The sequence below is a fragment of the Sebastes umbrosus genome, chromosome 18 (assembly GCF_015220745.1).
Source record: "Sebastes umbrosus isolate fSebUmb1 chromosome 18, fSebUmb1.pri, whole genome shotgun sequence".
In the NCBI taxonomy this organism is placed as follows: Eukaryota; Metazoa; Chordata; class Actinopteri; order Perciformes; family Sebastidae; genus Sebastes; species Sebastes umbrosus.
In genome coordinates this window covers 12,839,310-12,855,269 of record NC_051286.1, presented here as the reverse complement: position 1 = coordinate 12,855,269, position 15,960 = coordinate 12,839,310, and the positions used below count along the sequence as shown (strand labels likewise).

At 41.0% G+C, this 15,960-nt stretch overlaps 1 protein-coding gene across 1 annotated transcript; it reads left to right on the top strand.

The window, feature by feature from the left end:
* Nucleotides 1–1,016: 1,016 nt before the first annotated feature.
* On the top strand, nucleotides 1,017–15,597 carry slc22a16 (solute carrier family 22 member 16). Its single transcript, XM_037750716.1, has 8 exons — nucleotides 1,017–1,391; nucleotides 3,444–3,920; nucleotides 5,162–5,279; nucleotides 7,562–8,120; nucleotides 8,893–9,020; nucleotides 11,932–12,041; nucleotides 12,557–12,656; nucleotides 13,965–15,597. The coding sequence occupies exons 1-8, from the start codon at nucleotides 1,084–1,086 to the stop codon at nucleotides 14,157–14,159; spliced, it is 1,995 nt and encodes a 664-aa protein (XP_037606644.1). The 5' UTR covers nucleotides 1,017–1,083; the 3' UTR covers nucleotides 14,160–15,597.
* The last annotated feature ends 363 nt before the right edge of the window (nucleotides 15,598–15,960 follow it).

The window sequence follows — 15,960 nt, the reverse complement described above, 5'->3', positions numbered from 1 at the left end:
AAGTGCATATCTACAGATGGGGACCATTTGCATAAATAAAACTTTTATATTTATTTTCTTTATATTCTAATAAATACAGTTATTTATCAAAATATAAATCTTAAAGGGAGTGTTTGAAAGAATCAGAAATTGCTTGTTAATAGCGACACCTGTGGCCGTTAAGTCAACGAAAGTCAGCGTCCTATTGCTCGGGCTCACGCTTGTGCTCACTCTACATAGACATGAACGAGCATCGCTCGAAACAGTGAGGCGACACACGTCAGCTAAAACCACAATATCACTCTATATTTCACCTGCTTGGCAGTAATGTTAGCTGACCAGACGAAGGTCTCTCCATGAATCAGTGCTGATCCTAGTGTTGGCTTTTCCTGCTTCAGCCTCCTGACCGCGGCCGGAGGGAACAGGGAAGACACCGACATCCGGTCAGAGACGATAACGTTACTCACTGCGGAGCCCCGTCACTTCACAAGACACGGAAACCTCTGTTGGTCTGGAGGAGCTGCAGCAGTTATTTCTGCACAAACGTCCCCTGTACATCCACTAGATATTCTCAGAGCTAAACTAACTCTTCTGCAGTGTGGAGTGTGCGCGCATGCACGTAAAAGTGGAGCGAAAAAGCAAGAACGAGCGCGGTGTGTGAGTGAAGGCAAGCAGGCAGAGGAGCAGAGACTCTGACCGAGGCCAACGCTGTTTAACAGACGGGCTTCACTAGATATAACTTTGCGGTTTTGGTGCTTCCGTGTAGTTTGTGTTGGAGTCTGAGTCTGAACAGCGTAGCCACACGCAAGCGCACAAGAGACACCGACCCGCAATGATTTATACGTGTAAGAAGTTACAAACAGTCCCTTTAACTTTTGTTTTAAAATCAGTGTGATGTCTGATGTATGTTACAGGGCTAGGGTTAGGGGTTGTGGCGGTTTGGACCCTAACCCGGTGACAGGGGGGTTTTCGGGGAGCCATTCCAAAACTGAATTTCACCTATAGGGCACCAAAAGGGCTAGAGCCAGCCCTGTAATAAAGAGTCCATTCATCATCACCATAGATATAAAACACATTAAAGTGTTTTATATCCATGTTTTTATTATGACTAGAATAGCCAGTTACTGTCAGAGAAAATTAAGGACAGAACAATTTAGATTATATCTCAGTTCACCTGAAAGAAAGTGTTTTCTGGGTGAGTTTGTGTGTGTGAGTGTGTTTGCATGTGTGTGTACGCCCCTCCTCCCTTCACCTCGTCCGCTCAGTGGAAGTCACAGACAGTTTATTATTGAGTGTTGGAGCTCAGGAGGATCCGCTGCCCACCGGGGACAGAGAAACGCGCACCGGGAGCCTCGACGCACACACAAAATGACCGTAGAGAGATTATTCGACGAGCTCGGACATTTCAAAAGGTATCAAAAGACTAAATTGGCACATTTCCTTTTATTTTTGTGAGTGAATTGGAGCTGTTTTTGTGGTATCATCAACAACCTGTTGGGTAGTTTTGGAATAGTAACTAAAGTTATTTTTATTCCATGTTTACAGATGCGCTTTTTGAAAACAAACACTAAGCTATAACTATAAGAGACAGCCGTCTTACATTTCATTACTGGTGCGGAATGCTTTTGGATAATTTTAACATCTGTTTCTGCCACATCTGAATGTTTACTGAGGGGTTCACCTCAGAGGACCTCTTTAGAGAATAAACTATTCCACCTGTTATTAGAACTCTCTCTCTTTTTGAATCGCATAAAAGTTAAAAATGACAGAATGTTTAACTTATTTACCAAATGTTACAGTTTCTTTCTTTTAAAATAAAATTTGCTGAATTAATTTAACTTCATTAATTAGGTTTTCTCATAAAGCTCATGCAGTTTGGTTTTTGTCAGGGCTTTCCTCGACCAAAGACATTCTTTGTTGACTAACACTAATACGATTTTGTCGACTATAATCGATTAGTTGATTTAATCAATAGGTCTGTAAAACTGAGTTTTTCCACACAAAAAAACACACAAGAGCACCACTTTAAATCTGATGTTTACCAGAGATGTGCTCATAAGTTTATTGGAAATAAGTCATTCAGCAGGAAAAAGCATAACATAACGACTAATTGTCTTAAGAAATCTTGGTCGACTAAGACCAAAACGACCGATTAATTGACTTAGAGGGGGTAGCCCAAGTTTTTGTGCAGTTTGTCCTTTTGCATAACAAAATACAGTATATCTGTTCCCACCACCATTGTAGTTTTTTCCAAGCACTTGTTTTGTAGCTTAAAAGAACAATTTACACTTCAAGATATGAACATTTATGATATATTTGAAAGTCAGTCAAGTAAAGTCCATTTTATTTGTATAGCCCAATATCACAAATCACAAGTTTGCTTCAGGGGACTTTACAAACAACTACACTACTTTACAAAATACTTAAGTAACATTTAAGTGGATCTACTGGCAGAAAATGGAATATAATATTAATAAATATGTTTTCTTTAGTGTATAATCACCTGATAATAAAAATTGTTGTGTTTTCGTTACCTTAGAATGAGTTGTTTATATCTACATAGGGAACGGGTCCTCTCTCCACGGCGTCTGCCATGTTGCACCGCCATGTATCTACAGAAGCCCAGAACGGACAAACCAAACTCTGTTAACTTTTCCTGCTTGATCCGGAGTCGATAACGTTACTCGCTCCCATCGCCGCCGCTCTCTCTCTCTTGCTTCACCACTCACTTCCCCTCATACACACACACTCTACCCACTGGCTCTGCTTCAAATGGCTCTGGAGAGGGCCATTCGCGTTTTCGCGTTGGCCACCATAGATCTCCTACAGGCTTGGCACACAGGGGAGGGTAGAGATTGTTAAGGCTAGGCATTGACCTCGAATAGTTAAGGTCAGATTTTGCAATTTGCGGGTTCCCTTCTAGACACGACCACGGGAGAGGCTTCAGTTGGTTGCAATCTCCTCACCTCACCGCTAGATACAGCCAGATCCTACACACTGCACATTTGATTTAGTTTTAATATTGTCTTTTTATATATTTACAATCTTAGCTCAATGTCAACTCACTAAGCTTTCAACTGTCTTAATCAGCATATAAAGTTTGCTCAGTTTGTCATTAGACTGTAGATGATAACATTTTGGAGATTCTGAGCACTTTTGACTTCTTGTCCATTTTGGCTTTAAAGTTTAGATAAGAGATGATTTCACCTGTCCATCATAGTCCAACTTGTCTCAACATTTCTATGAAATCCAATGCAGTTTGTGATGCTTGTTTTGAACTAATCACTGTATTTTTTATGCACAGGTAAGAGCTTTATATGGATGTATACAATGAGTTGTTAAGGTGACCTTTTTGCAGTTGTCTGCTAAATGGGAGGACTAAATAATTGCTCCAAATCACTCATCATCATCTCCTCTTCAGCTCTGGTGTCAGCATCATTTTAATGCATTTTCTTTCCTTCCAGATTTCAGGCATGTCTGTACTTCGCAGCAGTCTTCCAGGCCGTAGCCTGTGGGATCCACTACCTGGCTTCTGTCTTCTTAGTGCAGACGCCAAACTTTGTGTGCAGCGTGCCCGGCAACATCACCGATGTCCTGTACGGTAACCTGACGGGATCTAGCCTGGAAGACATCCTGCCGCTCTTCAAGGCGGGGACTGGGCCCTTGGTGGTGAGGACGGCAGAGGGAGATCAGTGGGAGCTCAGCCGGTGCCGCCGCGCCCTGCGCATCGACCCACAATACTTTACGTACGACTTTGATGGCAACAAAACGGGGAAAGCCTGCGATGGGAACTTTGTTTACGACCTCACTGAAGTTCACCAAAGCATAGTGACGGACTGGGACTTGGTGTGTGAGAGAGAGTGGCTGGCCAAGCTGTGCCAGCCCACCTTCATGCTGGGGGTGCTGATCGGCGCGCTGGTGTTTGGGGACATTGCTGACAGGTAAGCCTGGGCTGCAGGATGGAGGAGGAGAGGGTGGGTACTTTGAATTCACACAGGGGTGGGGGAACAAGAGCACAGGTCCTTTATAATCCTTTACACATGTAATCATAACTTCAGGAGACACTTCTGATATACTATACTGATATATGAGCATAGGACTGAGTTGCCCTACCAAACATGGAGGCATGAAGCATATGGGAGAGGGATGATGAGAGTGACAGTTAGGCTGGGAAGGTGGATGGTTGGTGTGGATGAGGGTGGAAAGAAGAAGAGATAAGAGCGGCAGGAAATCGATAGTAGGTGTCCCGACACACTTTGGACATATCAGGTGTCCCCAGACAAAGTGGACAACATTTAGTAGTAGGACTTTGGTCTGATTATATAAAGTTAGTCGAGGGTACACTTGCTTTGATGTCTGCCAACCATTTTATAAGGTAATGATTAAATGCTGATAGCAGTTGTTATATTAGATCATTGTCACCTCACTGTATCTGGTCTTGTGTTTTTATCCGTGGTCTTATCCACCATGACTGGTTGAATGCCTTTCTGAGCTGAGCATTGTCAAAGTACTGGTCTCCGTGGCTCACACTGTGAGGTCAAGTTTTGCTGGCTGTGAGTTACATTGAGCAGGCAAAGAGGTGCTTAAGCATCTCTTCTATGTTCGAGGCAAAGTTGCCATCCCATGTTTATGTTAAACTTCAAACACAGAGCTGGAGAATATTGGTGTTAGATATTGTTCAAGTAGAATGTGAGGCAAATCTGTAAGGTATAAAGTGAATTAGCTTCTTGAATGTGAATATTTTCTGGTTTCTTTACTCCTCTATGACCTCTAGTAAACTGAATGTCTTTGAGTTGTGGACAAAACAAGACATTTGAGGACGTCGTCTTGAGCTTTGGGAAACACTGATCGTCCTTTTTCACCATTTTCTGACATTTTATAGACCAAACAACTAATCGATTAATCGAGAAAATAACCGACAGATTAATGGACAATGTAAATAATCGTTAGTTGCAGCCCTAATGTAATATATGCCAAGTCATACCTACATCAAAATGTTGGTCTAGTACTTAACCTTGAGTACAGCATTATATTGGCCTGCTGTAACTGAAAGCTCCAACACAACTTTGACAATTAAAATATCCTATATTAAATGCATTGCTTACCTTTTAACTAATGTTGACTCGATTATGTTATCTCTCTCTGTTTCTCTACCTGGGTTGGATGTGTCTCTCTACTCCAGAGTTGGTCGTGTGAGGATCCTGATGTTCACCAGCCTCTGTCAGTTTATACTCGGGGTGTCTGTTGCGTTCTCTGGGAACTACTATTTCTTTGTGGTGCTCCGCTTCCTCCTTGCCATGGTGAGTTCAGTGTGTGTATGTACTGTATGTGGTTGAGTATCTGCGGTGGTGTAGTGGTCATTGATGAGGTGGGTGTACTGCAAGGTAGATGGGTAGTAGGTTACCGAGGAGGAAGTGGATATACTCTTCTATTTGTTTACACACAGTGATGTCACGCTCTACCCACGCCGTCGTCCGCTATAATGCATATTTGCACCTCCGCCTCCATAGCAACCAGTTATTTGCACCTCCAGCCACAATGGAAAAGACCACAAATACCCACATGTGTGTGTAAGAATATATTCCAATGGCTTTTTGGCTGATAGGTGGGTATACTGTAAAAGCCTAATGTGGAATGAATGATATAAGAGCAGACCAAAAGAAAAGTAGGTAGGTGAGCAACTGTGACATGAACTTCCAGTACATTTCCAGAGACCTCTAACTTAGTGGATAAAAGTAATCCACCAGTGTGAAATTGCATTTTTGCAAAATGTTTTCAAAACACTAATGTCACTTGTTTTGGAAAAAAGTCCATGTTAACACTATTAACACCCAGTATGGGACAAGGGAGGTGCCCTACTTTCTGCTTTTCTACAAAACAACCTCTTTGCCAATCACTGTTCTCTGTGAATACAACCTCCTGTTGCAAGCCAGCATGCAAACCGAAGCAAGATGTTTGTTCCAGCTGTGTATTTTAAGAACATAACTTACTATAAATGTGTAACTTATTATACTTCTACCCACTTTTTTTTACTGGGAATTAAATATTTACCCACATAAACTTTGAAAAAGCATTCAGTAAGGGATAATGTACAGTGAGCCGGGCATTATTGTGAAATAAACCCCAATGTGGAGGGGTCTTGCATTGCCCTGACCTGCTAGCTGTACATTATCCTGCTTATTACATGGCTACTTAATTAAGAAATCAATAATTTGACACAAAAATGGTCATCCAGAGTCCGAGATCAGAATTGTGTCCACAGCAACGGTCTGTTATACATAGCAACGGTCTGTTATAAAGAAATAACAGACCGTAGAACGCTGTAATTGACCAATCAGAATCGAGTATTCACAAAGTCATGTAATAATAATATATATAACAAGGGGATGCAAGCAGAAATTAGACCATAATTGCTTGTATTTTTCATAATCGAGAAAACCTTTAAATGTATGGAGATGTTAGATATCTGTGTATATATGAATATGGCATTACGTCTGAGTTGAGTTGTTGTTCTTCTGAAGCTGTTAACCTAAAATGTAAACAGCTGCAGAGCAAGAAACTGAGTGTATGTTTATGTGAGTGTACATTGGTGTTTTTGTGTACAAAAGTAAAACATAATATGTGCATAAAACAACATGTTTACAAGGCAGAGGAAGGGAGACATTACGGATATGGTTGGTCCGCACAGCAGTTAAGTTGTGCTGAGTGCCCTCACAGTATGTCCACTGTTTCACCCCTCTCCTCTCCGTCTTCTACCCCCCCCCCCCCCCCCCCCAGTCCTCAGCTACAGCTGTTGTTTTTCACATAGAATCTGACTCTCAGATAGTGAAGGCTCAGACTGCAGTGACACACTGAACAGCATTTAATAAGCAGGGACTTAACACCTGATTAACTGCCATGCAGTACGTATTACGCAGAGATTTTGACCTGACAAAGAAAACAACATTAAACATGTTTACCTGTACGTTGCATATATTTCAACATGTAAGTGTGAATTACAAATTTTAGGGGTGCTGTATATGCATACAAGTGGAAATGAGTTGATCCAGTGAACAACATCTGGAGCAGGCAATAATGCCAATTTTTACACTTTAAAGCAACACTATGTAACTTTTAAAAAACGAAAGGGCACATTGTTTCTTTTACAATTGGAGACTTGAATAAATAAGTGATTAAATTCACCCTTGATCAGTTCAATGCACTCAGGGGTTTTGCTGCTACAGTCTGGATTACTCCGGTATGACGACCAGTTTACGGTGGCATAGACGTGCATAGCTGTGTATCTGTCTGCTGATTTGATGATTCTTTTCTACTTGTGCTACTCTTACATTAAGCATTTAGCTTTATCCCATAGCTGCTTCTTGAATGTAAATGTTACTAATATGTGGCCTAAAGGAAAGACACCATTTCAAATCCTTAAATACTTTACAACCAGGCACTGTGTATTCTGTGGTAACAATACTGACACAAAGCGCTGATTAATGCAGCTGCAAGAATGTATATTATAAATTCCCCCCTTTCCATCTTCCTCCTTCATCATCTGTGTCCCTCCTTTCCTCTTTCCCATACTTGCTTTTGGCAGGTGTCCAGTGGCTACCTCGTGGTGGTGTTTGTCTACGTCACAGAGTTCACTGGGATCAAGGTACGCACGTGGACCTCTATGCACGTGCACGCGGCCTTCGCTGTCGGCATCATGGTGGTGGCTCTGACCGGTTACCTGGTGCGGGTCTGGTGGATCTACCAGATCATCCTCTCCACATGCACCTCGCCCTTCCTGTTCTGCTGCTGGAAGTTCCCCGAGACGCCCTTTTATTTGCTCGCCAAGGGCCGTTACAAGGACGCTCAGACCCTGGTGGACAAGATTGCCCGCTTCAACGGCCTTGAATGCCGGCTGAAGGTGCAGGAGCTCCTGGAGCCGGAGGAGAAAGAGAACGGCAAAGCTCTGCTGGAGGAGGCAGCAGACCGGCCGCCGCAGTCCGAGAAGAAGCTCTCCATCCTGGATCTGTTCGGCAGCTGGAGGATGGCTGGCCGCACATGTACAGTGTGGGCCATCTGGTTCATCGGCAGCCTGGGCTACTACGTCTTCTCTTTGGGCTCAGTCAACCTAGGAGGAAACCAGTACGTTAACCTCTTCCTTGCTGGTAAGTGATTGTCTGACGAGTGCGAATGAATGTGCATGCAAAAAAGGAGGGAAATACTGGTAATGATACTGCAAAACTATACAACAACATCCTGCTTAGGTCATCCAAGGGTAGGTATATTTGTGTTTGTAGATGGCTTGTTGACAACAGTTGCTGTCCTACTTTACAACATGTGGGTTTGAATTCCAGAGTGGGTTTACATCTGTGCGTTTCTTTATTTATGTCTTATGTCTGCGTGCAGTGAGGCTGTTTACCAAATCTCAGCTTTAACTCTACAGTCTGTTTGCAATGTTTGTGCCTTTACATTATATAAACATCATGTTCATCAAGGGTCGTATTAGTTTGAGAGAGTGTTATGTCTTTGGGGAGACAGTGAGATGATTTCTGTTCCTCTGTTTGGCTTTGTTTACCGCTCGGTAACATAGCAAGTCAAATTAGTCTGTGAGCAATTAAAATAGCAGCTCTCCATCTGCAAGCTTAATAGTTTCCCTGTGTTCTTTTCAACCGATACAGAAAATAAGATTTGTCTGTTTGTTTGTTAAACAATTCAAGAACTGTTGTACTGCTCATGTAATGTTATTTTGAAAGGGTGCAGTTTTCCCAAGCAAATATTATTCCTCACAAATGCAATCTTAAATCTTTGGGTGGCTGAGTATCACCAACACTGAAGATGCAGGTTATTTAGGTCAACTGGATAGAATGTCTCGGTGTCGGTGTGTCAGTGCCACGGTAACCTCTGACTCTGACCTCTGCTGTGATTGGCTGTTTCCAGGTGCAGTGGAGATCCCCTCGTATCTGGTTGGCTGCTTTGCGATGGACCGGATTGGCAGGAAGAAGACTTGCGCCCCAGCTTTGATCCTGGCCGGGGTTGCTTGTATGCTCATCATTGTGGTACCTGCTGTACGTACTGAGAGTCTGAGTGTGTGTCTGAGAGACACTATGTGTATATGTGTAAGACTTTTAAGCGTTAGTATTCTTAAAAGTATTATAATTCATGTTGTTGCATACTTAGATGCATCATCAGCGCTATTATTTCTTTGTGGCTACTGGCTCCAATGCAATTTTTAGTGTCTCCATGATGAAAATCATGAAAATGAGTTACAAAATTCTGTTTAAAATGACATATTTTACCCCAAATTTAGAGGAATTGTCCATATGCTACACAAATCAGTCTTATTCACTGTGGACAAATGATCCTTCAGGATTAGGCTAACTGTAATATAGGGCTATTTTAAAGTATTTTCTCTTACAATCTTTCTGGACCGTTAGCTCTTGACTTTACTGTCCTGCCGTTGCCCCGGTACGTTACACCACCGTTGAACCCTGATATATGACACATGCATTTCCCAGTACTTGTGCTCTGAGATCTGACCCACATTAGTGCTGCTAACAGTTGGGTTGGCAAACAGCTGCTACATAATGTCCAAGTAAATAGGACCTTTGACATTGAAAGCCACGCTGAACAGAGCAGTCAACGTGCAGAAATATAGCAGCGTGGAGACAGAGAGTCGTGTATCGAGCTGTCTTTTGACTTCCTCCTATCTCTGTAGTGTGTCACTGTTGTAACTTCTGCACGACTTAATGAAACTCCATCTGCAGGTTGACATACACTATCACATACCAGAGTGTATTCTTTGTTCTTCGGTAAACTACATGGACAAATATACCTTACCTTGGCAAACATACCATAGAAGTATGAGAGAGTTGGATACACACAGTGGATAAAGGTGCTAAGAAACACTTTAATGACTAAGCAGAATGCATGAGCTTGTTTCTTGGTGTCAGGACCAACCAGCGAGTTTGTACACTTCCTTGGCCATTGGTGTGTAGGTTTTGATAGTGACTGTGTCTGAAATCACTAATTATTTTATTCCTTTCGTTCTTACCTTTCACAATAAAAGCCCTAGACATATACGCTGCATCACTGCTTACCAGGGGGAACTTACATTCAAAGCATTTCACTAAGAGACAACTCAACAAAATAGCTTACAATATGTATTTAGCACAAAAATACATGTCGGTATTTATTATGGATGGTCAAAGCTGACGTTGATCTGACACGTTTTAATTGTGCAACTGCAATGATGTAATTAATGGCGCAGAGAGAAGGACCCGAGTAGGGTCTGAAAGTGTTTTTTTTTATTTTGCCGATGAGCTCACTATATAGTCCTCTACACAGAACTCCCTGGATAGTGAGTAGGGAGTAGTGAATGATTGAATGTCTCAACCTCCTTTTTTCAGCAAGCTGAAACTGTTTTTCCCACTTTCCCAGAGTCAGAAACTAATAAATGCCTTAGGACAGACCTTTTTTATGTAATTGGTGTAGGCTGAAGTTATGTCAAACAGCAATATTAGGCTATTTTGGCTCATTTATGGGATCAAATAATATAATCATGATCCCATGGGCGCTTTTCTCTAAGCTTTGTCTGAGGGGAGGCCCAAAGTCTCAGACCTTGAAAAACCCCTGCTGCTATACATCTTTCTATAGATCTTTTCTCAATGTGCTCTTCTGTTCTGAGCCTCAGTTTCTATCCCAACTTGTTGAGCAAGTTTCTTCATAAGTTTCTGAAGATTTGTAATGCAATCTTTGCAGTTAGAACTTCATTCTGGCTCAGAAAGTACTGGTAACAGTCTCCCTTTTCATGGTGGCTACCCTGAGCACTCTTACTTTTGAATGTTTGTCTATATAGCTACACTGAACGGTATTAGTGAGGGAGTTACAGTAAAAACATTTATAACTTATTTCAGTGGCTTTACTTACCCCTATCTGTATTTTGTCCAAATATAACCACTATATGTTTTATTAAACACTACATACTGTTAACACACACCTGCACAGGATGAAAAAAATCCCTCCCATCATCACTGACTACCTGTAATATAAATAAGATTACCCATGTTCAGGCTCAGAGAGGAGAGGAGGCTGTTTGCACGCAAGCAGCCCCGTGTGTGTCATGTGTTTACATGCGGCAACATACTGCTAGTACCATGCAAACACACCGTAGCACCAACTGCTTAACAAAGATGAAATTAATTAATAGAGAAAAGAAACTCTCATTCCTAACATCAGTACAGCCAAAAATAAAGATTGTTGGATTCAGACCAGCAGTTCAGAAATAGCTTATTTGGATTGGATCAACTCACACAGCCTCCCTCTTATCTCTGCAGAACGTAGGAGTTGTTGTCTCTATCTGTTGCGTGCGTCATAGCCGGTGTTTGTAAGAGAAGCAATGGAGCTTTTGAGATCACAGCTCACTTTACGAGGACGCTGTAGTACATACACACTCACACACACATACTCACACATATTAAATACATACATGTACAAATATAAAACACTCCCACACATACATATTCTCACATACAGTATAAACACATGCATAAATGCGTACAAATAAATAATTTATGTGCTTCCCATGCCACAATGTGTAATAACTAAGTAAATCAAAAGTGTCTGAGGGAGCATTCAGTCCTTCAGTTTATTAGATCACTTATGAGAAAACGTGATGAAACAAAATCCAGTCAGCTTGAACTTCAGTTCAACTCCAGAGAGTCTGGACTATTATTGGAGTCAGGGGTCTAATGAAACATCTGAAGGTCAAAGGTCAAGTGTTTTATTTTTGTGCATGATGAAATATTATTTACAGGGTAAAGGTTCTTATAGCAAATGTTGCCTCTCAGAACAAAATGATGTGCAAAAGAGCAAAGCAAAGTTTCTGTTTACTTTACTATGAGACATGGGATAAACATGGGAAGTTCTTGTCTCTCACAGTCCAACTGACTTTTTTACCCCTACCCCCTTTTTCCACAGGATATCGAGGCACTGGCTATCGCTCTCGCTATGACAGGGAAGTTTGCCATCGCCATTGCCTTTGGTCTCATCTACCTGTACACCTGTGAGCTTTACCCAACCATCATCAGGTAAGAGCAAACAGAATCATAACACATACAGCTCCCGCAAACATCTGGACTAGAATCAGTTTTCAGTTTGTCTTTTTAGAGTTGTTTTTGTATAATGCTTGTTTACAGTCTTTATAGCCCTTATGCACTTTTAAAGCATAGTTTTCTGCTGTTAGAGTTCTAACAATCTAAGTAAAGATACAAAATCAAGGAAGAAAGAGTCATGAGCGTCATTAACTTTGTATACTTTATGAATGTGGTTTTGTAGATTTACCCCTTTCCACAGAATATCATTATGAGCACATTAAAGTTGCCAGTTCTGTGTCTTTTCAAGTAAAGAAACATAGAAAAGTCAAGAAACACAGTCTGAACTATGACAGTCATACCAGAGTTTTATGTAGCTGCAGATATGACACAAGTAATGTTGCTTTTCAGTAATGTATTACTGTTTATATTGGTGGTGGCAGGCTTCGTGTCTGTACCCTGACCTCACTGAGTCTGTCCTTTCTAATGTTGCTGACTTTGCGTCCCTCCAGGTCTCTGGCAGTGGGTAGCGGAAGTATGATGTGCCGTGTCGGCAGTGTTGTGGCCCCTTTCTGCGTGTACCTGGCTGATGTCTGGATCTACCTACCTCAGGTATAAATGTTCTCTTTTGACTGGATCTCTCAGAACAACAGATATTATTTCATATTTGATTACCTTGTCCATTCTGTCACCTTTGCACCCTGTTCCTATTAGTGTTGTCACGATACCAAAATTATGACTTTGATACCCTGCCTAAATATTTCCATACCGATACTGAAACGATATTACGGCAACAATTTTAAACATCAGGAAAAGTAATGGAATAATAGATGACAGAACATGGAACTTAATTTTTTTTTAATTATATTTGAGTTTCTTTGATAGTTAACTTTATATTTGCATTTATTTTTTGCTTTTATATTTGATAATGCACACACATTTACATTTCATCTCTATTCTTATTTCTATTTTTCTTATAACTTATCTATGTTTCTATATATTTTTATTCTAAAACGGAACAACTTTAATTTTCCCGAGGGATCAATTAAGTATTTCTGATTCTGATACCACTCAATAAACAGCATTTACTGTAATAAGGCTTTAAAAAAAATAAAAAATAAAACAGCACCCTCACCGGCGCATCAGTAATTGTTCAGGCGGAGAGTGGTACTGCAGCACAGAAGACAGCGAGAGGCTTCCAAAACAAAAAACCCACAAAATGATAATAAATTCAGATAAAGTTCTGTGAGAAGTTGATGTGAGAAAAGCTGCTAAAATCAGGAAGACACCACAGTAACTGTAGAAAGCCCTGTGTTTAGTCGAAGTGCTGTGAAGAGAGAGAAGAGTCACTCTCGCCTGCTTTTCCTCTCTGTCCATTTCACATTACTGAGAAACACAGTAAAATTATACTTTAAGACATGCTCTTTGGTGGATTACGTGTTTGCCGAATTACACGAGATGCTTGGACAGATTCAGAAAAGATGGTGAATCTAATGTTATCGGTCTCAGAGTGAGACTGTGCAGCCAGTGAGCGGTTCATGACCTGCTTTAATCCTTTTCAACTTCACTTGTTGACTCCTTCCTTCATGTTGCCACTACAGTGCAAAGTTATTATCACCTGCTTCCGCGGGATCCCAATCCTAATGCCGTTCTCTAAAGCAGAGCGCTGCACACACACAGCCCCGTTGTTGCACATCGACGCAATTCATCGCTCCTATTAAAACACTGTCATTCTTAAAGTATCGGTACTAATAAAACGGGGTATCGTACCGTTTTTAACGGCAGGGTATTGTGATACCTTTCTAGTATCGGTATACCGTGCAACACTAGTTTCCATTTGTCATTATCTGCTGTACAAGGGTATCCTGGCAACAAAATGAAATTTAACAAATTGATTTATTCATCACAACACCCGTGTAGCTCATCGTGGGAATCCTGGCGTTCATTATCGGAGTGCTGACATTGTTGTTGCCTGAGACCCTGGGCAAACCTCTAACAAGTACTTTGGAAGAGGCTGAAGCTCTGGGACGCGAGCCCAGCAAGAAGAACGCAGCCCTGGGCAATAAAGATGCTGAGGATGGGTTGGAGATGAACCACCATGAAGCCAAGGCCTGAGTTTACCCTGCTGGAAAACCAGAGACACTGATGCACAGAGAAGCTTTGGGGGGGGAAAAATGAAAGAAAAGAGTGAGTAGGGGACGGCTGCCAAAAACTGAAATAGTAACATCATTGATTTAGTGGATTGTTGAAAAGAAATTTAGCAGAAATGATGTGTTTGTTGACATTTATTTCTACAAAATGACCAACGGAAAAGTACTTTAAGGGTCCTGAGACATTACACAAACCCTTCGGCATGCATACAGATCACAGTACTGTAACAATCAGTCACAGATACAGTGCAATCACAGCAGTCCATGAATTTGCTGATGAAGGAAATCATGTGCTATGTGTGTGTAATGTATGTATGTGTGTGTGTGTGTGTGTGTGTGTGTGTGTGTGTGTGTGTGTGAAAACATGAAGGATATTAAAGGATCATTTCTGTTTATGACAACTTCAGTCTTAGTTGTGTAGTTTTGTCCAAACACCAGCACTTAGGTGATCAAACAAGTTGTATCCAAACTTCAGTAGGTCAAAGCTAAACCAGAAAATGTGATGAATGTTTACAATGGACAGTTTGGGTGATGATTTTACTGTTTGCTTTTGTTTTTTCTCTTTCAAATTAGTTCAGCTAGCCTGTTTTTTCTCTAAATGTGTATGATCTCAGCAATTCACTTTGTGAATCCAACGATGTTAATAAGACAGATTGACAAAACTGCAAAAATAAGACTCAAGTTGAACTAAACTGGAAGTGACCTCTCTGAAAAAGTAATCATAAGTGTACCTCTCTGTCTGGAACATATAGTATTAAAGCATACATATTTTTATGTTATTCTAAACTCACAATGCATTTTTCATAACTCCTTTTTTGTTTGTTTTAAATCTCAGGGCATCCAGTTTTGGATATCACTGTGAAATGATCCTAAATGTAGCTTTTACTTTTTACACTCAGTTTGACAGTATCCTCAATTCCATCTTGTTTAAGATGCCAGTGTTTAGCTTTAACTCTATCTAATGTGAGTGTGTGTGCGTGTGTGTCTGTGTGCATGCATGTGTGTGTGTTAGTAAGTAAAAAAGTTGGTGTCCTAGTTTTCTACATGCTTATCCTGTGTATGCAATCTAGATGCTGCACATACTGAAGGACATGTATATAGAGTAATGCTACATTACATAATGTTCAAGAGTCGGGATGTGATCTCCAGATGTTTGGACCAAAGACAGGAAGGAACCACAACAGTGTGGAGATGTATTCACCTGCTTTGCAATACTGTAGTATACTAGCATGTTTTTGAATGAAAACAAATCATGACAATCAATATCCTAATAGTAAGGACATTTGATCACCAGGTGATGAAAGTGCTCAGGTTCTATTCTGAACAGTTTTACAATCAACAGTATGAATAGTCTCTTTGTTTTATTTCATTATGGACAAATAAATAAAATGGTTAACACTGAGGTTGATGACCTCGTCTTTACTATAATACACCTTTAAATGTGCTTGTTTCTATGAATCTGCTTTAACAACTGTAGTTCCTCTTCTTCTTCTTCTTCTTCTTCTTCTCTCTCAATCTCTCTCTCAAGGGTTCAACCTGGTGCGGGAAAACTAGGGAATCTATTTTTGTCATACGAGGAATATAGAGCAGGCCTGGGAACAGCCCACCAACACTAACAGCTTCCTATTTGTCAGTGCAGGGGAGGTCCCCACTGCCCCCACCTCTGCACCACTCAGCACATGAATAAACCCTCTGTGTTCAACTTTGAAGTAGAAAATTCTGCAGATATACGACCAGTGTATGTTTGTGTATTTGTGTGGACAGAA